The sequence below is a fragment of the Ailuropoda melanoleuca genome, chromosome 4 (genome assembly GCF_002007445.2).
Source record: "Ailuropoda melanoleuca isolate Jingjing chromosome 4, ASM200744v2, whole genome shotgun sequence".
NCBI lineage: Eukaryota > Metazoa > Chordata > Mammalia > Carnivora > Ursidae > Ailuropoda > Ailuropoda melanoleuca.
Window position 1 is genome coordinate 12,601,127 of NC_048221.1, and position 21,234 is coordinate 12,622,360.

The 21,234-nt window shown below is 57.0% G+C and overlaps 4 protein-coding genes across 4 annotated transcripts in view; 2 read left to right on the forward strand and 2 right to left on the reverse strand.

Moving 5' to 3' along the window:
* Positions 1 to 758: 758 nt before the first annotated feature.
* On the reverse strand, positions 759 to 6,898 carry ABHD8 (abhydrolase domain containing 8). The gene is made up of 5 exons (XM_002912715.4): positions 6,693 to 6,898; positions 4,665 to 5,412; positions 2,834 to 3,004; positions 2,472 to 2,688; positions 759 to 1,438 (listed from the first exon to the last, which is right to left on the reverse strand). The coding sequence occupies exons 2-5, from the start codon at positions 5,402 to 5,404 to the stop codon at positions 1,268 to 1,270; spliced, it is 1,299 nt and encodes a 432-aa protein (XP_002912761.1). The 5' UTR covers positions 5,405 to 5,412; positions 6,693 to 6,898; the 3' UTR covers positions 759 to 1,267.
* Positions 6,899 to 8,683: 1,785 nt separating this feature from the next.
* Positions 8,684 to 9,810, forward strand: MRPL34 (mitochondrial ribosomal protein L34). The gene is made up of 2 exons (XM_002912716.4): positions 8,684 to 8,892; positions 9,130 to 9,810. Exons 1-2 carry the CDS (start codon positions 8,846 to 8,848, stop codon positions 9,341 to 9,343), a joined length of 261 nt encoding a protein of 86 aa, XP_002912762.1. The 5' UTR covers positions 8,684 to 8,845; the 3' UTR covers positions 9,344 to 9,810.
* Positions 9,811 to 10,945: 1,135 nt separating this feature from the next.
* Positions 10,946 to 18,754, forward strand: DDA1 (DET1 and DDB1 associated 1). Its single transcript, XM_011221963.3, has 5 exons — positions 10,946 to 11,169; positions 15,494 to 15,574; positions 15,811 to 15,862; positions 16,707 to 16,768; positions 18,071 to 18,754. The coding sequence occupies exons 1-5, from the start codon at positions 10,975 to 10,977 to the stop codon at positions 18,179 to 18,181; spliced, it is 501 nt and encodes a 166-aa protein (XP_011220265.2). The 5' UTR covers positions 10,946 to 10,974; the 3' UTR covers positions 18,182 to 18,754.
* Positions 18,755 to 20,744: 1,990 nt separating this feature from the next.
* ANO8 (anoctamin 8) overlaps positions 20,745 to 21,234 on the reverse strand; it is a 9,573-nt gene continuing 9,083 nt past the window's right edge. Inside the window, exon 18 of the mRNA XM_034658021.1 lies at positions 20,745 to 21,234. This exon is cut by the window's right edge and continues 122 nt beyond it. Coding sequence (XP_034513912.1) covers positions 21,055 to 21,234 — 180 coding nt within the window. The 3' untranslated portion in view covers positions 20,745 to 21,054.

A 21,234-nucleotide genomic window follows, 5' to 3' on the forward strand; every position in this document is an offset into this window, starting at 1 on the left:
AAACAAATCAATTAAATAAAAAAACTTAAAAAAAAAAAAAAGAATTTGCTAGTGGAAAACAGTGCCCCCAGGAGAACTCCTTTCTAAACTAAAGGTGGGCTTACAAACCAGTGGGGAAGGACCAAAGATGCAGTAACTAAAGGGACAGTGCTCTCCCCACACCGTTCACACAAACCACAGGTGTACCTTGAGATACATACATAAGAAAATATAGAGGAGTAAGAGCATGGCTGTAGGGCAGGAAATCCTGCCAGACAAGAAAGGCAGATTCTTTGGCTTAAAGCAAACAAACAAACAGTATCTTCATGGCCAAAGCGACCTTAAACCAGGTTGAAAGACACAATGGGATAGTAAGAGGTACCGACTTGCTGAGTGGCATGGGATAAAAGGGACTCAATGAACCGATGGCGTCAGGCACTTGGCACAGGGCTTTGTATACAGGTGGCACTCAATTATGGCTGCTCCCACCCATGCAACGTCTACCGATCCTCACCTTAACCCCTGTATGAACCTCAGCGGGACAGACTCCTGCCTTCCAGGGACCTGGAGCTCACCATTGCCTCTGCTCTGGGAATACTGCCCAAGCAGCCCCTGCATTCTGAGGAGGGAGGGGAAGCAAGCCTGGACGGCCAACGCCCTCACTTCTCTGCAAGTCAGCCCTGAGGGGGTGGCACCCGCATCAGCCCAGTCTGCAGACGGGGAAACTGAGGCTCAGGACCACCCTGCCCTGCGGTCACCCAGCAGAGGTCCGGAGACTCAGATTGTCACTTCTTTTTATTGAGTTACAAGTTGAGATGTGCAGGTTCGGTGGCGCCAGCCCCTCAATCCCTCCCCCCGACTTGGGCAACAATAGCTCCCAGCGCCAAGAAATGGGGGGTGGGGAGGGTCTCGGGCAATGAGGCGGGGCCCCGAGGGTCCCGGGATCAAGCACGGCTGACACGGAAGACAGAGAGCGGGGTGGGGGGCCTGCCTCGGCCGTGGCGTTGAGGGGCAGGGGCTTCTGTACAAGGTTATCCTCCACGGGGGTTCCGGCTCCGGCCCCAAAACACCGATGGGTCCGGCAGGATGGAAGCGGAGAGCGGTGTATCCACTTGGCTCCCGAGAATGCCACGCCCTACCCAGCTGGCCTGGGGGCGTCTCTCTGACCTGACTCCGCCCACCGGAGCGAACAGCCCGCCCAGGTGGTCCGCGCTGCGGACGTGGGGCGGCTCCTGGCTTCCTCCAGCTGCTCCTCGGCTTACCAAGCGATGCCCGGCCGGCCCAGCGGCTACTTCTTCTCTTCTGGCGGCGCGGGCAGGGGCTTGGGCAGGGCCTTTGGCGAGGGCTCGGGCTCCCAGAGCAGGAATTCATGGAGCAGCGTGTTGACCGTCTCGGGACACTCCAGCATCACCATGTGGCTGCCTTCATCAATGAGCTTCAGGAAGGCCAGCAGCAGGATCTGCGGGGGGCACGGGTTCAGGGTGGCAAAGGCAGAATGGTGCTGTGTGGGGCCAGGCTGCCCGGAGACACCCAAGCCTATCCACACCAGGCTTGCAGCATTAGGAAGTCCCTCCTGTGGTCTACCCCTTCAGCCCTCCACTTCCACCCAAGGGAAAGCTGGAGGGTAGCCTGCTGCCCCAGTGGAGCTCAAGTCAATATTCATTCAACATTTATGACTCGCCTACAATGTGTCCAGAGCAGGATTTCTCAATCAGCACTACTGACATACAGGGCGGGATCATTCTCTGTGGCGGGGGCTGTCCAGCGTACCGTAGGATGTTAAACAGCATCCCTGGTCTTGACCCACCAGATGCCAGCAGCAGTGTCCCACTCCCCCCACCCCACAGTGTGACATCTTATTACGTCTCCAGACATTGCCAAATATCCCTAGGGAGCAAATTCACCGCTGGGTGAGAATCACTGAGATAGAAACACAAGGTCTCTCGTGCCAAGACAAGGTCTCTTGTGCCAGGCTTCCCAACCTTGGCATTACTGACACTTGGGGTGGGAACACTCTTTGCTGTGGGGCCTATAGGGTGCTGAGCAGCATCCCTGGCCTCCACCCACCAGCTATCAGAAGCCCATCCTCCCCATTCAGGGCAACCAAAAAAGTCTGCAGACATTTCCAGTGTCCCCTGGGGCTCAGAATCCTTGCTGGCTAAAAACTGCTGGCCCAGAGCTAGGCCAAGCGCTGAGGATCCCAAGACACCTTCTCGGTAGCCTCTGATCTAAAGATCCCCTGGTCCACCCTCTCCCAGAATTACGTATTGTGTCCCTGGTCACTTACACAAATCCCAGCTGTGCAGAGCACCTTTTATGCATAGTGGGGAATGCGCCCAACCCTAACACCTGCCCAGGGCAGTCCCGTGTTCTGGATTGCACTCTCAATCTAAGCTCTCCCTTCTCTGGGCTGAAGCACAAGGCAGAATTGCCCTGGGGCACGTGTGCAGGGGATATAGGGGGGTGTGGTGGCTCGGATGCCAAAGCCCTACCTCGGCCATGCGCTGGTCTTCCTCCACCGGCACAAACTTGTCGTGCATGCCATGAACGAGCAGGACGGGCACCGTGAGCTCAGCGTGGTAGACCTCATCACCTTCAGGCCAGTACTGGCCGCTCATCATGGCTCGCAGGACGAAGGACGACACGTTGAACGCATTGCCCTCCTTCAGTAGCTGCTTCTCTTTGGCTCCTTGGCGGGCGAAGCCAGCCCTGGTGGTGGGGACGCACTCCTAGAGGCCTCGTGCCAGCTCGGCCACCAGGGGCGCCTCCAATGCCCGTCCCAGCAGCAACACAGCCTCCCCTCCCCACCCGACTCGGGGAGATGCCAGGGTCTGCCAGGGCCGGGGTGACTCACTTGAGAAAGCTCCAAGCCAGGCAGGGCGACAGGCAGTGCAGGACGCATGTGGGCATGTTGAAGATGGAACAGAAGCTGGGTTCCAGTGCCGTGGGGCCCCCGCCGTTGATCATGATCACCTTGTGCACCAGGTCTGGGTACTCGTGTGCCAGGAACGTGCAGAAGGAGACGCTGCCGGTGTAGGTGGGGGGCGGGGAGGGTTGGGGGGGTCAGGAGGATCCAGGCAGTGAGGGAGTTAACGCCCTCCCCTCACCCAGAGACAGGTCCTTGAAGGCCAACATTCTTCCCCTGGGGCCCACGGGCACTGGACGGGAGTGAGGGATGGGTGGGGGGAGCATCTTGAGCGCCCCCAAACTATAAGACTATGTGTGTGTTAAGAGTGATTTTTCCCCCTTCTTTTTGGAGAGAAGATCCAAACCCAGAACTTTCATCAGATCCTCAAAGCCACCATGACCCCCAAAGGGGTAAGAATTACTTATTAGCCAAGTGTTAAGAAAGCAATCCAATTAGACTGCTACTCTTTGGTTTCCCAGAGAAGGTCCCTGTTTCCTGTGCATCCCTTTCCTGTACGGATCCTCTGTCTCCGGCCTCTGGGCATGGCACATTAGCTGCCTTATGCAGGGCAGAAAGGTGCAGCCTGAAGAGCCCCTACAGTCCAGCTCCTCATTCCCCCTAAAGCTGGATTCATTTGGCAAACGATGGCCTGTGGGCCAGCCATTTGTTTTTGCAAACAAAGTTTACCATTTGGTAGATTTGTAAGTTATTTAGTAAATAAAGTTTTATTGGAACACAGCCACACCCATTTGTTTACAATTATGGCTGCTTTTTTGCTATGACAGTAGAGTTGTGAAGCTCCAACAGAGATGACCATATGTCCTAGAAACCTAAGAGTTTCTAGGCCCATTAAGAAAAAATTTGCCAACCCGAGCTGTAAAGAGGAGCACGATACAAGCAACAGTTAGTTGGACTTAACAGTACCAGTGACTCCCTGTGTGCCCTTGGGCAGATTGCCTAACCTCGCTGAACTTCCGTCTCCACATCTGTGAAATAGTAACTGGGCTGTCCTCATAGCATTGTTATGAGGTCACAGGAACTACCACAGATGGGTGCTCATTTAATTGATGGAAACATTTAGCATAAGCATCCACTTTTGGGGCGGTGTTATCATATAAACAAATAGGAGCTATGTTACTTCCCAGCCTGGCTTCCTTTCTTTCAGAAACATATGTAACATTTCTTTCTCTTGTCTCGTTTCATGGGCCACACCGCTAAAACAGTGGTTCTCAAGCTAGCCAGCTGGTCAGATCCTTTAAGTGGGAGTGAATTACAGCAACCCGTGGCCTTGTAAAAAGACTTCACAGGATTCTAGTTAGCCCTTCCTTAGAGGCCTTGGGATCTCCAGAGCAACTGATTTTTGAACTTACAGATAGTGGTTCTCAGCCTGGGATGATTCTGACTGCCAGGGAACCTGTGCCAATATTTGAAGACACTTTTTTTTTTTTTTGAAGACACTTTTGATTGTCATGACCATCACCAGGCCATTGTGCCGGTGGCAACCAGTGGGGAGAGGCCAGAGATGCTGCTGAACATCCTACCATGAGCATGAAAGCCCCTCCACGAGAGGAATGACCTAATCCAAAACGTCAGTAGTGCTGGGACTGAGAAACACTACTTTAAAAGAGTATGAAACAATAGCAGTGGTGGCGGGAACCCCTATCTTGTTATAGATGTTAATGAGAGTTTTCAAGGAGAGAAGTCAGCGTTTGGCGAGCGGGTGTCCAGTCCCTGTGACCTCCCTCTCACTCCCATCCCCACCCCGGCATTGGCTCACCCGTAGGAATGCCCGATGAGCACGTTTCGCTTCTTGGCATAACGCTTGAAGATGGCACGCATGTCCTCCGCCAGCGCATAGAAGGTGTAGGCTGCGGCCACCTGGGGTGCCGAGCTGGCCCCGTGACCTGCCAGATCGGGTGCCACCACCTCATAGCCCAGGCGCACAAAGAAGTCCAGCTGCTCCTTCCAGATGGCCAGGGAGCCGCCAACACCGTGGATGAAAAAGAGCACCACGTCGGCCTGGGCACCTTTGCAGCTTGTGATGCGCTTCTCACAGTCAATGTGGATGGTGCGCTTGGGGCGCCGGGCCCTCCGACGGCGACCGCCACTGCCACTCCCGGCACTGCCTGAGCCCGAGCGGCCATCGCTGCCCGCTGGGTCGGCCAGCTCCACTTCTAGGGCGGCTGGCGGCTCCCCGGAGCCATTCTGCCCGTGCAGGAGGTCAGCTCGAGGTGCCCGGCCCAGGTTCTCCACCAGTAACCGCCCATTGCGGTACACGGTAATTCGGCGCTGGCAGCGGACCAAGCCAGACCGGTCCCCCTGGGCAGCATCTGGCGGTGGTGGAGGTGGGTTGGGGGCTGGAGCAGGCCCAGCATGCTTCACCCGCAGGACCCGACCAGGCTTGACCTCCACAAAGGTGTAGCCATCACTGGACTCGACGCTCTCCAGCGGCCCCACAGCGTTGGGCGGCGCGCCTAGCAGGCAGCAGAAGATCCCGTCGGTCACCCCGGTGAGCATGGTGTGTCCTGCAAGTGGGGGCACAGCCATCTCAGGGGCCATCTACATGAGGAGCCCTCCACCCCCACAGCACCCAATCCCTGCACCTGGGTCAGGTAAGCTGTACTAGGAGGCCCCTTCTGGGCTTCAGTTTTTGGAGGGCCAGAGCTAGCCAAGCACCAAGATGTTTTGTCTACCTAGTCAGTGCCTGCGTGGTGGTCGGCCACCCTCCTGGGCTATCCTAGTCTATCCTAGTGATAGGGACCTGGCTATGGCTGACCCCAAGAGGTGTCCATAGGGAAGGTGGTATAGTCCAGGGCTGCTTCTTGGAGGAGGGGATATTGTGGCAAATGAGGACCCCCCAGTTCAGGGTTATAGCAGCTATGGCTTCTAGAACCCATTCATCCATCCATCCATCCATCCATCCATCCATGCACACATTCTCTTTAACCATCCATCCATCCATCCATCCATGCACACATTCTCATTAACCATCCATCCATCCATGCACACATTCTCATTAACTTACTTTCACCAAATGGGCACATTCTGACTGCCTCTGAAGGCATCTAAAAAGGTGCAGATTCCAACGAGCCCCCATCCAGGCCTCTGAACCTGGCTCCTGAAAGGTGAGGCCCTGAGGGAGTGGGTTAGGGACTGAGCTCCAGAAGGCCTTGTCCAGCTCCGCAAGACCCACACTGGGTCTATATCACAGACGGACAAGCTGAAGCCCAGACAGTCTGTACCCTTGTCAGTACCCCGGCTTCCGGGGGTCTGACACACAATCCCCAAAGGTGGAGAAGAGGATGGAAAAGGTAAAGCCCTCCCTGGGGGCCTCCGGTCCTCTAGCCTGCTCCCTGGGCCACCCCCCCGTGTCCATGGCAACCACAGGCAGTTACATAACTCAAGGGGGATACCCGTGCAGCGCACCCCCATTGTCTAGGGCCTGGGGATGGGACCAACCCCCTCCCCCGTCCCCGTCCTGGGAGCCGCTGGGATAAGACTCGCGGAAGGCACGGCCTCCGATGGCCCGTACTTGCTGATAGAGGGGAAGCAGGTCGCGACACCCCCCCCCCAGTGGAATCCCAACCCCGGATTGCGGAGGAGGACGCAGATGCGCCACGCCAGGTCCCCTCCCCAGAGCCAGATCCCTGCCTCTCAGGTGCTAGTAAGCCCTGCGGCGGGGTCGAAGCCACTGGGGCTCCGCGGTTTCCTAAGAGCCCGAGCACTGGCCTTGTGCACACCCCCTTCCGAAGTGGAAGCCCCGGGGACCTCGATGTCCCCTTTCCAGAGCCCACTCCCCGCTCACCTCATCGAGGGCCCTGTAGCCCGGGGCTGGGCGGAGGGGTCCCAGGCGGAGAAGCCAGCGTCCGCCTGCGGCGCCGTTTTACATGGTGGCACGGGGTCGGCCCAGGCGCGTCTACGCGGGCGGGCTCGGGCCCACGGCGGTCAGCGCGGGGGCATCCCGCGACCGCCAAGAGAGCCGGCCCTTTAAGTCTCTCTCCGGGGGGAGGGGCTGTATGCCGACGGACAGGTGTCTAGACCAATCAGAGCTAAGAAATGACCTGGCCTAGTTAGACTACCAATCATAGGCGGTATCTCCGGGATGAAGGCGGGCTCAGGAAGCAGCAGCCCCACCACCTTCAGGGGTTTATCGAGGAGGAGGGAGTAATTAGGCCTGGCCCAGGGCCGAGAGGGGGTCCCGAACTGGGTTCTGTGGAGCTCCAGGGAGGCAGCAGCGGGAGCCCTTTACTGTGAATAGGATCCCCTCGTCTAGCCCCTGCCTCCGAACAGCCCTGTACCCTCCAAATGGGGCCCCCATGGTCCTCTGTGCCGACCTTTCCGTTCTAGGGACTCCCAGATCTTTCCAATTCTGGGTGGGGAAACTGAGGCTCATAAAGGGCACAAAGTCACAAGGCAAGCTGGGGGGCTGCGGGGCAGAGGTGGGACTTAAAACCATGGCTCTGTGATATCAAGTCCTGGAAATTGTTATTCGTTAAACCTTTAAGCAGACAACTTGAAGCTGAGTAATTAGGGAACTGGAGTTTCACAGACAGGCCAGTTTAACCGTTGGCCAACCTAACCGGTGACTCGATGGTCCTAGCTGGAGTCAGAGATTCCAAGGTTCACATCCAGCCTCTGCCTTTTGTTGATGTGTGACCTTGGCCAAGCCACTTCTCTTGAGACTCCACTTATTTCTCTATGAAATTAATCCCCTCATGAGTTTGCTATGCAGGTAAAAACACCCAGAATGATGTGTTCAATACATTATTGACATTATTATTGTACGGTTTAGTAGTATAATACTGCACAGTTTTGCTAAGTGATGGTGCAGGTAGGATGGGCTTCAGAGGACAAGGGGTTAACCATTCCTTGCCCACTCCCATCTCCTGGAATTTGCTGCCAGAGCTGGATTAGGTCCCACCTCCCACTCTTGCCCACTCAGAGAGCTCCTGGGAGACTACAGTTGATTCATGCAGTAAAAACTCCCCTTTCCCCCCCCAAGCTGGGAGATCTGGGGTGCCTGCAGGGACTCAGCCACAAGCCTCACCCTTGTGGAGCCCCTGGGCTTTTGGGGGAGTCTGGGGAGAGTCATATGGAGACATGGTTGGGCCGAAGGGAGGGATGGGGCTGGGGGAGAGGAAAATATCCGAGGATTTTAAAAGTGAATTGGGGGGGGGGGATGAATAGGAGAGCATCAGGCATAGGCGGATGTGGCTGAAATTTAGAGGGTGTATGTGTGAGTGTGTGTGTATGGAGGGCTTCATATGCTTGCCAGAAGAGCTGAATATTTTCCCTGGCGCCAACGAGCACCACAGAGACTGTGAGGCTCAGATCTCAGCATTAGAAACATTTTTCTAGGGCCAGAATGGAGGTACCACCAAGGGCAAGCTTGAAACACGTGAGTTTTAGATTGAGAAACTGAATCCCCAAAAGAGGAAGGGACCACCCCAAGGACATCCAGGCAACTCCAACTTAGGTCTCCTGGGCTCCCCGCCAAGGAACAGAGACTTGGCTGCGTCCAGAGAAAAGCTGCCAGCCAGCTGCGTGCCATCTGCCTGCCTCCTGCTGGGGGAAGGAGGACCAACCAGCCGTTTCCTGAGGCTGCCACCAGCTGCGCCACGGTCACCTCCGGGCACCCTCTGCCGGTCGACAAGCGAAGGAACCACAGCTCCCAGCGGACCTCGGGACACAACGTCTTGTACGCACGCGCGTGCCAGAGAGGTGCCGTTCGCCTGTCGCCTGCTGGTCCACATGAGGAACTACACTCCCTTGCCCGTAAGGACGGGACGCTCCCGCACATGAGACGCAGGCGCAGAACTACCACTCCAGGAGGACCCGGAGGCCATGTGGCCTCTGCGCTAGGAGAAACTACATTTCCCAGAAAGTTTTGTACCGCCCGGGCAGAGCCTATTCGCTTTGGAATAGCCGGCGTGGGGACGTCGCGACCAGCGGCTGGACATGGCTTTCTTGATCGGATCCGTAGGTCGCCAGTTGGGTCGCGTCAGGTGAGTCCTCACGGGGACCCTTCCCCAAATCTGGAAAGAAGGGCGGTGTCGGGGCTGGTGTCAGCTGTTTACTGACAACAGGACTTGCCAACGCCTTGAGCCTTGATGGAGTGCTTCTCGCAACCGGGCTCCGTCCCGGCACGGATAAGGGAGCCGAGGCTCAGAGTGGTTGAGCGTCACGCCGAAGTCACAGAGCGCCCCCTCTGACCTTCCTCGCCATCTCTCTTCCCCCCGCAGGTGGCTCCAGCCCCGCGCCTGTCTGGGGCTCCCCGACGCTTGGGGACTCCTCGCCATACAGCAGAACCGGGGAAAGGCGCGTGGAAATGAGTATCAGCCGAGCAACATCAAACGCAAACACAAACACGGCTGGATCCGGCGCCTGAGCACACCGTCCGGCGTCCAGGTCATCCTTCGCCGCATGCACAAAGGCCGCAAGTCGCTGAGCCACTGAGGATCGCGAAGCGGCCGGCAGGACCCCCATTAGAGCATCTCTCTGTCCTGGGACCTCTCCTGCCGTTGTTTTTGTGGGGAGCCGGGACAACCCAGACATGAGCGCCCCTCAAGTTGTGGAATCGCCCCCGGGGGAGGAGTCTGGGGTTGCACTGAGAGTGGGAGTAGGAAGTCAGACCTTGCCTAGTCCCTTTCCACGCTATTGAATTAGGAAGAATTTCGAACGTACGGCAATAGTCCACAGTGAACCCCGTGTACTCAGTACACAGCTCTGACCACCAATTACCCACAACCCACCTTCCCCCTGTGTTATATGGCAGCAAATCTCAGGCATTGGGTTATTTTTTCTGTATTTCAGAATGCATCTCTCCAAGAAAAGGGCTCTTTAAAACATAATCACAAAACTTTTCACATCTAAAAAGTGGTTAACAATTCCTTAATATTGTCTAATAAATGTTCAAATTTCCATTTGTCTTATATATGTCATCATTTTTCACAGGTCTGGGAAGGCTGGTGGGGAGTTAGGGTTTGAATCCTCCCGCTCCTTGGGGATGGGTTGTGTGAACTTGAGCAAGGACTTAGCTTTCTGAGGCTCATTTGGCTCCCACAAAATGAGGTGCTTCTTTCTTCTTTGCTGCGTTGTTGGAATAATACTACTCAGTAGCTTCCACTTAGTACTATGGGGTACTTTCTATGTACTGGGTGCCGGGTCCTTGTCTGGTGGGCAAGGGAGGGTCACTTGGTTTGTACCCAGGCAGTTTGGAGAGAGCGGAGTCAGGTCTGAGAGGAGGATCATAAAGGCTGTGGGAGCCCGGAGGAAGTTTCGCCTGGCTTGGACTTGGGAAGAATGTAGTCCAGGAAGTCTTCCTGAAAGACGTAGCAGGGCCTGAGAGGGCCCAAAGGGAAAAAGGATTAGACCCAGGAGTCAGGATAAAAGGTAGGTGAAAGAGGCCAGAGGTTCTCAAAATTCGGGGCCAAGCGGATGGGACTGGATCCTTGGAGGACTGGGGAGCCACGGGGCATCTATCTGAACAAGAGAATCTGAGCTGTCATTTCCATGATAGGAAGCAGCAAGAGCAGAGCAGTTTAGATATGCCAAAACCTAAGGTTAGGACCCTGGGGGGGATGCTGGAGGTGTTACGGTAGGTCCCTCTCTTCCGGGGTTGCTATGGAAACTCCAAGAGACACCATGTTAAAAAGTGAAGTATGGGGCGCCTGGGTGGCTCAGTCGTTAGGCGTCTGCCTTCGGCTCAGGGCGTGATCCCGGCGTTGCGGGATCGAGCCCCACATCAGGCTCCTCCGCTATGAGCCTGCTTCTTCCTCTCCCACTCCCCCTGCTTGTGTTCCCTCTCTCACTGGCTGTCTCTGTCTCTGTCGAAGAAATGAATAAAATCTTAAAAAAAAAAAAGAAAAGTGAAGTAAACACTAGAAAAAGGAGAGACCTGAAAAAACCTCCCGGAGTTGTGGACTACAACTCCCAAGAGGCTTCGAGGTCACGGCCTCCACCCACTTCCGGATTTTGCTGCCTTCGCTTCCAATTCCCGGGCGGGGTTTTGCTTCTTCAACCGAACTTGACCACGAAGGGAGGAGGTGTGGTGGCCAATGGACGCGTAATTTAGCGGGGTCTGGCCAATGGGAGCGCGCAGAGGCCGCTATTCTAGGGGCGGGGCTAGAGGACAGGCCAATGAGCGGAGGGCGGCGGCGCCATCAGTGTGGGCTGTGCCGTGGCTGGAAGTTACTGTGCGGCGGCGGCTAAGAAGGCGGCTGTGGTGGCGGCGGCGGCGGCTGAGGCGGTGGCTGAGGCAGCGACGGAGGAAACAGAAGATGGTGAGAGAGGCTGCCGGGCCCCTACTCCCCCTCCGTTCGACAAAATGGCGCCGCGGGCCCACCCACCTCTAGTAATCCCTGAAGCCCCTCACCTCCCTGCCCGGCCCCCTCAGGCCCCGCCCCGCCCCTCGTTCTGCCCTATAACCTTCAACCTCGGGACCCTGCTGTGAGCTTCCTGCTGACCCCGCCCCGGCTCCTTCTCTCCGACCCCTGACCCCATCTAGGCTTCCAGGCCCTGACAACCCATTCATTTCCGGGTCGCTGCTCCCCCGGAAATGGGTGGGGGTGGGGTCCCCCGAGACCCCTATTTCAGGCCTCGTCCTCGGCTTGCCTGGCCTGGGTCTCGCCAGTTTAGGAGGGTTTGGGAGCCCGGCCTGGGGATTGGGGCGGGGGAGGGGGCTTGACATCGTGACATGTGGGACTTTGTCGCCAAAGGAAGTGCGACATCACAGAATGCCCACGTCCCCCAGAGACCTGATCCCACCCCCAGCATTCTGGGCCCGGACCTGCCCCTAGGACGGAGCAACTTCATCTCTCCGATCCCCAGCCCCCTTCCTTGTTAAATGGAGGTAGCAGTAGTCCAGACCTGATGGGGTTGTAGCAATTCAGAGAACTGATGTCATGAAGGGCTTAGGACAGTGAACGCTCAACAGATGAGCTGGGGGACTTGGGGCTGGTGGCATCTTTTCCCAGCTGGCTTCTCATCTTTAAGTGGGAATAATGCCAGCTGGTTGGGCCACTTGTCCTGGGATTTGGCTATAATGGTTCTTTGGGGTTCTGTTCCCGACCCTGTAAAGTGGGATGGTGACTTGGCATCAGAGTTGTGCTCAAGGCCCCCCCATCCCCCACTATTTGGCATCCCCAGGACTGACGCGGGTGATGCACGCTTTTGTCAGGGCAAGTCAAAACCCCATTGTCGCTGGACCCAGGTTCCCAGCCCACAACGCATAGCTCATGGAATTTGGTTGGGGATAGGCAAAAGGAGGAGGAGATGGGAAAGTGGGTTCTTAGCATGTGGGTTCCTAAACCTGGGTGTTGTCCTTGATTCATTGCTGCAGCATCATCCCCAGTGTCCCGTCCATAAGAAGTTCTGATGGCTTTGCCTCTAGAATGCATCGTGAATTCATCCACAGTTACCTACCCTGGTCCAGGCACTGCTGCCTCCTGCCTGGATGCTTTCCTCAGCCACCTCCCTGGTCTCCTTACCTCCATCCTGCCCTATTGGTGGTCTGTAATTCACCCAGAACCAGAGGGAGCTTGTAATTTAAAATATAAATCTCATTATACCACTTCCTAGCATATAAGATACTCCAGGGGCTTTTTGTAACCCAGATGAAACCCCAGCTTCCCCAAGGCCCCCAAAGCCCCTGTCCACCTCTGTGACCTCATCTCTACCCGCTTCATTCCTCCCTCTGCAAGCTCCAGCCATACTGGCCTTGTTTTCATGTCCTCACACTCTTAAGTCCCTTCCACCCCAGGGCCTTTGCACCTGTTCCTCCTTCTGCCTGGAATGTTCTTCCTGTGAACGTCACCTCCTCAGAGCAGCCCTTCCTGACTTCAGGAGGCCCTTTGTCTCTCCTCTCTTGGCACACCTTTTCTTTTCATCTCCCTTTGCATGGGTTACTAGTGTGCTGCCTGCACAGGGATGGCACACACATGTTCAATGAGTGTTTGCTGAGGCAGTGGACAGCATCTGGGCCCAACTGTGGCTAGGATTTGTCTGGCTGGAGTGAGGATTTCTCCCCTGTGTCTGAGGCCTAGTTTTTCTGCTTAGCTGACAGGAAATACTGGTCATACCATCTTCATTCATTTATTCAGCACAAACACATTGATGTTAACAGCTGGCCTTCAAGGGAGCTCTGTGAGAAGCTCTTTCTAGGCTGGGAGGTCCCTTTCCCTAGGTCACACAGCCAGTGAGGGGCCCAGCCAGGATTGAGTGCAGCTGTGGGGCTTCCGCACCTCTCACCCCTCTGCCACCTGGCTCCATGTGAGCCTCGCCAGGGGTCCAGGATTGACACAGCCCTGCCCTGCCCTCTGCCCTCAGGGAGGAGCCAGTCTAGCAAGGGGGGGGTGGATGTGTAAACAGATGACCTCTCTGGGGTGTGATCTTGGCTCTGCCAGAGGCTTCCAAGGTGTGGAGAGAGGAAAGGGGCAGAGGGGTATTTTGAGCTGGGTGGAGAGGTTGGTAGGTGTTGGTAGGGAGAAAGGAGGGGCATTCTGGGAGGATGGCACAGCAGCAGCAGAGATGGAGGGGGTTTGTGGCAGGAGAACAGCATGGGCTGAGTCAAGCCAGGCCTGTGGAGGGGTTTGAGCAGGATAGGAGCCCCTCTTCACCCTTCAGGTCTCCATGCCTGCATCATTGCCTGTGGGCAGCCCTTCCTGATCCTCCAAGTCAGCCACATCTTTCCCCAGTGCTGTCCTGGGTCTCACACGTCACCTCACAGCACCCTGTCTTCATGGTCACTCTGCATTCACTGCACAGCTCTTGAATCACACCTGTGTCCTTGCGTACGGGGTGCTTCCCGGCACCAAGAGCAGCGCCGTTGTGGCTTACCGCAGTGCCCTGGTGCCTGGTGCTGGCCCTGTCACATAGTAGGAGCCTGAAGAAAGCCTCGCTGGATGGATGAAGCTGGGCCCATAGTCTGGGGTGGAGTTGGGGCAGGGGTCCTGGGATGGAGGAGGCAAGTTTGAGGGGCTTGGAGCTGGCTCTAGGGCAGTAGGTCACCCAGATGTGAGGGCCACTTCCTGGGTGGAAGTGGGAGGCCTATCCACATTCCAGATTCCCTTGGTGGTCCATACTGCCAAGGTCTTGGTAGGGCCCCATAAAAGAAGGGCTGGGCTCCACAGAGGTGAGGACATCTGCTCCCACCTGCCCTAGAGGGTGGTGAGGGATACCTGAAGGGCCACCTTCTGAGGTTGCTTAGCTTGGGCTCAGGTATGGGGATGGGTCTCCCAAAGCAGGGTTAATGTAGCCTGTAGGGCCTCTGGGCCCTGGGTTTTCAGGCAGGGAAACTGAGGCACTGGCATGGCATGTAACACTAAGAGCTTGGCCTCTGAGGTTGGGTGAACCTGGGTTCAATCTGCTTCCTAGTTTTCTTGTTGGGGCTGGGTGATCTCAGACAAGTACCATGTGACCTTTCTGCCTCAATTTCCTCATCTTTATTATGAGGTGACTCCAGCTACTGGTGGGCCATGTGGGGAACCCCTCCCCAGCTGCCCCATTCCAGGCACCATTCCAGCGTTGCCCTCCTGTTCTGCTGAGAAGTCACTCCCTACCCCAAGCTCTCAGCCATCATCCCTCCCTGAGCATCCCTCAGGCTCTCGTGCCTCAGTTTCCAGTGGTGGACATGGCTCTCACTGGCCTTTCTTGCCCCCATCTTATGACTGAGAGTCACCTTCTTCCCAGAGTCAGGGCCTTACCCCTCCAGAAACCTTGCCCTTTCTTGTCCAGCTCGTGCCCGAGTGTCAGGAAAAAAGGACTTTTGACGAGTCAGGGCTGTGAATGAATTCTGTTGCTGGCTCCCGGCAGCCACATGGGCCTGCAAAATCCGGCCCTCCCCGTGAGAGGCAAGGCTCTGCACTGTGGACAGGGCATTCTCCCTCGCAGAGCAGCCTCCGCGTCAGTGGGCCCCAAGAGCAGCCCCTGAGCTGACCCCCGTTTACAGACCCGTTTGTTTTCGTCCACACAGCATTTTCTAAAAAGCTCAGCCGACTTGAAAAACCTGGCAATGGCACATTAAGACTTGGATTTCTGAGTTTTCTTAGAACTTGGGAGCTCAGTTGCCCCTGGGCTCCGGTTTTTGTAGAACGGCAGCCTGTGTCCCGGCCACCCTCTCTCCTTCACCCAGGCCCCTGTTCCCTCACCCCTGTTTATTGTCATTCTGGTCCACAGGGTTTTTGGGGTAGATGAGTCCTTCCCCATGCCAGGTCTCTATCAAGGTGGATAAATGGAAACGAGACCAGGAGTTTAATATTCAGCAAGCGTAGAAGGCAGGTCTGGGCCCGGGTCCGACTTCCCACACTGCTGCTTCCTCCTGACTTTAATCAAACGGCCTGTCCTCGTTGAGCCTCAGTTGTCCCACTTTTTGCCTGGTTACAGGGCTGTTGGGAGGACCCCAAAAGAGAACGCTCATTTCTCCCAGGGCTAGTTACTTTTTCCTGGCCATCCCAGTGTGCACATCAGGTAGCCAGCTTACGGGTGCGTTCTGGAAAACTTAACAGAAAGACGGAAACTGAAAGTCACCCAGAAGCCCAGTCTTACGGGAACTCCAGGGGCGACTCGGCCTGCTGCCTGGTCTCACTTACCATCTTCCCTGTCTTCTAGGCAGATTTTTTGAAAGGACTGCCTGTCTACAACAAAAGCAATTTTAGTCGATTTCATGCTGACTCTGTGTGCAAAGCTTCGGTGAGTGCTTGCTCTGGGCCCTGGACGTGGTCGGGGAGCTTCCAGTGGGAAGGGGGTGATGTGTACATTCCTCGGGGTCTCGCCAGGAATAGAGGCTGGTCTTTAAGCCTGGCCCCACCCGACATCTTCACACGTTGTTTTATCTTCGTTGGAGGGTGAGTGCCCAGTTGAGGGGTGAGGGGGCCCCTGTCAGCCTACCAGCTCTCCTAACCCATGTCTTCCCACCTCTCCTGCAGAACCGACGTCCCTCAGTCTACCTGCCCACGCGGGAGTACCCATCCGAACAGAGTGAGTGGCCTCTGTCAGTCTGTCTCAAGCTGGCTGCTGAGGGGAAGGGCCACAGGCCAGTGTAGGTAGTGACCCGTGGGATGCCAGTCAGCTGCCAGCCCGTAGGAGTAGAGGGAAGCCTGGCTTGCTGTGGGGCCCTCCTAATCTCCACATGCTGGCATCCACATCCAGCCCCAAGGGGGTCCTCATTAGCCCTCATCTGCCGCTCCCCAGCCCTCTCCCCTTCAGCTCCCGTAAGTTTGGGTGACCCCGGCCAGCACCGTGTCACAGACCCCGAGATGACTGTTCTGTGGGAGGGGATCTGGCCCAGCCTCGGGGAGGCAGCTCAGGGAGGTGGGGGCCACCAGGGAGAGGGGCCTGCAGAGAAGGGCACAGAGCCTGCAGAGCAGGAGGACCCCGGCATTACTGCGGTTGCGGTGTTTTATTTTAATTGTGACGAGGAAGCTACCTGGACCTTGCATGGTGGGTTCTGTGGTCCCTGGGGCACAGCTGTGTAGATCTGTGTTCCTGGTCTGCCCGGACCTGTGTGCTGGGGCTTATTCCCCCGCCCCAGAGGGGACTCCCACATGTGGCAGAAGGTTCGGTCTCTCCCAAGAAAGCGGGGGCCCAGGTGGAGCAGCCAGCTTGGGTCCTGGTAGTAGCTGTGTATTTGGGAGCAAAAACACTAGGCTTCCCGAAATCCCCTGTGCTCGGGGTACAGACTTGGAGCCCCGGTCAGGCCACGCAGGGCAGAGACGGGCGGGAAACCAGGGAGGGGTGAGCGCCTGTCCTGGGAGGGGCACTGCAGGCCGGGGTGGGGGCTGTGTCACCTCTGCCTGCAACTTTCTCTGCTTTTTCTCCTCAGTCATTGTGACAGAAAAGACAAACATCCTTTTGCGCTACCTACATCAGCAATGGGACAAAAAGGTAAGGCACGTACGGTTGAGGTGCTAGAACTCGTGGGGACTGTGGTGACCAGCAGGGGGGCGCCAAGTGGGGAGGACACAGGTGGCTGGGAGACCAGGTGTTTGATGGCTGAATCCGAGTTTGCCAGGCCACGGAGGCGGGGGAAGAGGATTTCAGAGGAGTGCACGGCAGTGTGGAGGCCGTAGGGTTCTGGTGCTCAGGGATGGGCCAGGGCTTGTCAGGCGGCACCAAGGCCTGGATAGCACAGAGGCCTGGCTCCCCACAGCCTCCGGCGGCAGATAGAGCTCATGTTATTACCTAGAGTCTTTGTTCGATGTTGAAATGTACACATGGTGACAATTCTAGGGGATACAGATGGGTATAGTTGCAATGAAAAGCCGCCCCCCATCCCCCCTCCGAGGCTGCCTTTCTGACAGAGGACATTTTTACCTTTCTTTCTTTTTCTTTCTTTCTTTCTTTCTTTCTTTCTTTCTTTCTTTCTTTCTTTCTTTCTTTCTCTCTCTCTCTCTCTCTCTCTCTTCCTCTCTTCCTCTCTTCCTCCCTTCCTCCCTTCCTTTCTTTCTTTCTTGATTTTATTTGAGAGAGAGGGAGCACAAGTGGGGGGAGGGGCAGAGGGAGAGAGAGAAGCAGACTCCCCGCTGAGCAGGGAGCCTGATGTAGGACTTGATCCCAGGACCCTGGGATCATGACCTGAGCTGAAGGCAGATGCTTCACTGACGGAGCCACCCAGGCGCCCTCGTTTTTTCTTTTTCTTGAATGCAGATGTGCACGTGTTCTGTATCATAGTCAATTTGGGGGTTTTTGCCTCACACTGAACATCAGACAGTGACCTGCTGTGGGCCAGGGTGGAGGGGGACCCCATGATGAAGTGACTGCTTAGAAAATCTAAAGCTGCTGAGCCCACCGTGTCCTCCTGCCCACCCCACAGACCTTGCTTCCCACCAGGGGGGAAAGGAGAGTTTCCCACACAGGCCCACTTTCCTCTTTTGTGGCAATGCATGTCTCCCCTGGGTGGCTCCTGAGTGCTTTTTGCCCCACCCCGACCCCCCAGGCTGGTCAGCCTGCTTCTTCACCCATTCTGGACGGTGTATGGGTTGTTGACCAGCGGTGGGGACTCCTCACAGTGCCCAGGAAATGCCTGGCAGTCCCAGGCCAGCAGCCCTGAAGACTGGCTGAGCCAGGAGGGTCTGGCGGGCGGGAGGGGGGCCCTGGCTTGAGTGCCCTGCTCCAGGACCAGCAACAGGATTTCAGGGGCTCACCTAAGGTAAGATTTACACCCCGCCTCCTTCCTTTTCCTCACAGAATGCCGCCAAGAAGAGAGACCAGGAGCAAGTGGACCTTGAGGGTGAGAGCTCGGCGCCCCCCCGCAAGGTCGCACGGACCGACAGCCCGGACATGCACGAGGACACTTAAGACTCTCACTCCCCAACAGGAGCCTCCTGTCTTGTCTGCTCCTCGCCCACCCGCCTTGTGTAAGCGCCCCCCGCCCTGCCCCTCACCGGCCCACCCACACCTGACCATCCATACCACTTCCAACCTCATAGGAACCGATGTATTTATTTTCCTTGAGTTTTTATTTATGCTGTAAAATGTACCAAGCGATGGTTAAAGGGGACGTCAGACCCAGTAGTGTGATGTTGGTAGATGCTTTTTAAAAAACATTGTTATTCACACCCCCCCCCGACCCCCCTTGCCCTCCACCCCCTCCACCCCAGTTCTCCTCCGGAAAAACCAGAGCGTGTCTGCAAGGGTCTAGAGCCGGGGCCCTGCTGTAGCCTGACAGAATGGGTGGTCGCCCTTCTCCCTGCTCCTACTCTCCAGTCCGGGCCTTAAAGACTTGGCTGGGACCTATTCCGTGCCCAGGCTTTGCCCTGAATGTGTGCCAGGGGGAGAAGTCGGCATTTCCGGATCTTTCTCTTAAGTCATTTTATCATGGACTAGTGCGTGCTCCGTGTCCACCCCAATAAAAGGATCTTTCCTACTCAACCTCGCGTCTTTGCTCCGTGTGCCTCAGCCCCAGAGGACGGAGCCACTGAGAGTCATCTCATCATCACCAAGAGGAGCCAAGAAGGGCCCCTACGTGCCAGGGCCCCAGGACCCACTGGATTCTCTCATGGGCCTGCTGTGGCCACCTCGCTCAGAGCCAAGACCTACCCGGACCCACCCCCATGCCTCACCTGTCAAGGTGTCCCGGAGGACCAGCACACCCCTGAAAGATGGTCCATGTCGCCAAGGACATAACTGGTCAGCCCCATGGCCTGGATGCCTTGGGTCAGGGTGGCATGCCCACCAGCCATCGTGGAGACAGCGCTCCTGGTTCAGACACGAGGCACATGGAGCTGCGAGAAACACCCAGCCCGGGGGCTGTCGGTCAGCAGGTTACGCAGCCAATCGTGGGCTGTCAGCGTGGCTGGGTTTGGGCCTGAGCTTGGAAACGTGGGGGTCATTCAGGCTCCAGGCAGAAGGTTTGAGGCTTCAGACACTGGGCCTGGAGCCAGGGGGAACACTGCTTCTCCCTCTGCACCCAGCCCCAAGTTGGGGGCCATGGTCTGGGAGCTGAGTGCTGTGGCTTTGGGGGATGTGGGGGGGTTGAGCCATGGAGCTGGACGGAACACCAGGCCTTCAGGGGCGCCAACCCCAGATTATCACTGTGGAGCTCCCTGCCTGAGCCAGATCACTCCGGCCTGGGCCACCCAGCACTTCCCAGGATAGAAGGTTCTGGGGTTCACCATCTAACTGTGCTGTGGGGCCAAGGGGCTTTTCCTTCCAGCTATCAGTGGCATTTACACCTGTGTTGAGTCCCTGTGGTCACAAGGCAGGTGCTCACGAAATACAAGCTGACTTCGGTGGTGCTGTAGTGGCCTGAGTCCCCAGAGGCTCTCAGACACCTTGGAATCCCCAGTCCCAGGGCTTGGCCTGACCCTAGGCAGGAATGTGGTGTCAGTTATTAGTGAGCACCCTTCAGCTTCAAAGGCCACAGGACAGTGGGAACGGGGAGCAGGTGGCACCCTTGCCCTCACCTCTCTGGCTCTGGTTTCCCCTTGAGGGACTGGGTTCATCTGTCAGTGTCATCCGTGGCCAGGGCCCACCAAGGTCTCTCAAGTGCAGGCTCCTCAGCCAGTCTTTGCCCACCTCTCCTGCCTTTGGGACCACCCCCTTACTCCTCTGCTCCTTCAGACACCAAACTCGGCCTTCCCACACCTCTGTGCCTTTGCACAGGCTGCTCTCCTGCCTCCAGTGAACCCTGGTTTCTCTTTCACAGCCCTCCAAAGTGCCCCTTCCTTGCACTGGCTCTGCCGGGCTCCTCCAGCCATGGGGCAGGGCCCATCAGGCTCTGAGCCTTTGGCTGTGGACACGCTTGAGAGTGGGAGGGGCCGTGTCCCATTCCTGACCACACAGCGAAGAGTCCCAACAACTCGGGTCTGACAGCGGTCCCACAGCGGGGCGTCCTGGCCACTCCCCAATGCCATCCCCGAAAGTGCCGTCCCCTCAACATCCAGTCTGGTGCCAGGTGCCTTCTGATTTTCATACCCCAAGTTCTTTCTACCACATGTGGCTCTTCAGGTGGCAGCCTGGGGGGCAGTTATGCCAGAAAGGCCAAGAGGACTGTGTCACATCCGTCACCCTGCAGGGCCAAGGCCAACTCAGGACCCAGGCCTGGCACCCAAACTGCCGAGTCTTTTCAACACTGAGATTTCTTAACTTTGTCTAGGAGGCTGAAGCCAGGGCCTGAAGCTCTGCAGCTTCTCCCAGGGGCCCCAGGCCTGGAGTTGGCCCCCAAATCTGGGCCGACTCAGAGTTGGTGAAGCCTGGAGTTTTCCATCTGTGGCCTCAAGACCCAGTTCTTAGGAGGAGGCCCCCAAGGGTCACAAGATGGGAGGGGCACCCACCCTAGGCCTGCTAGGTCCCCCCAAAGCCAGCACCAACTACAAGTCACTGGGCCCCCTGATCCCCCTTCCACTGCTCTGTCCTCGGGCACTGTTGAAATATACTTTTTATTGCATTTCTGCCGTTTTACAAAAATATGACAAAATAAATTAAAAACAAATAAATAATCGCCTATTCTGTGTTTTCTGTTGGTTTTTTGGGGTTTCCTTTCGTTTCCCCCATCCCGGTCGAAAGGAAAACGGCAGATAGGGGGGGCCCGGCCCCCGGCCCTGCCCCAGGGAGGACAGCCAATACTGGGGGCCGTCGGGCCGAAGCGCGTTTTCTGGGTGGCAGCCGCCGCCCCGGTCCACGGACTGGTATTGCATATGAGAACAGGAAGGCAGGACGGGCGGGTGGAGCTAATGCCAGCCGCTGGGCCAGCACACGGCCTGGGGGCTGGGGCTGGGCGAGGGCGCCGAGGGCTCGGAGGTGGGCGGCAGCGGCGGGGGCGGGAGGCTGTAGAAGCTGGCGTCCCCCGGCAGGGGCTGCGGGGCGGGCGGGGGCCCGGCGAGGGCGCAGGGCGGGCACTCGGCGGCCGG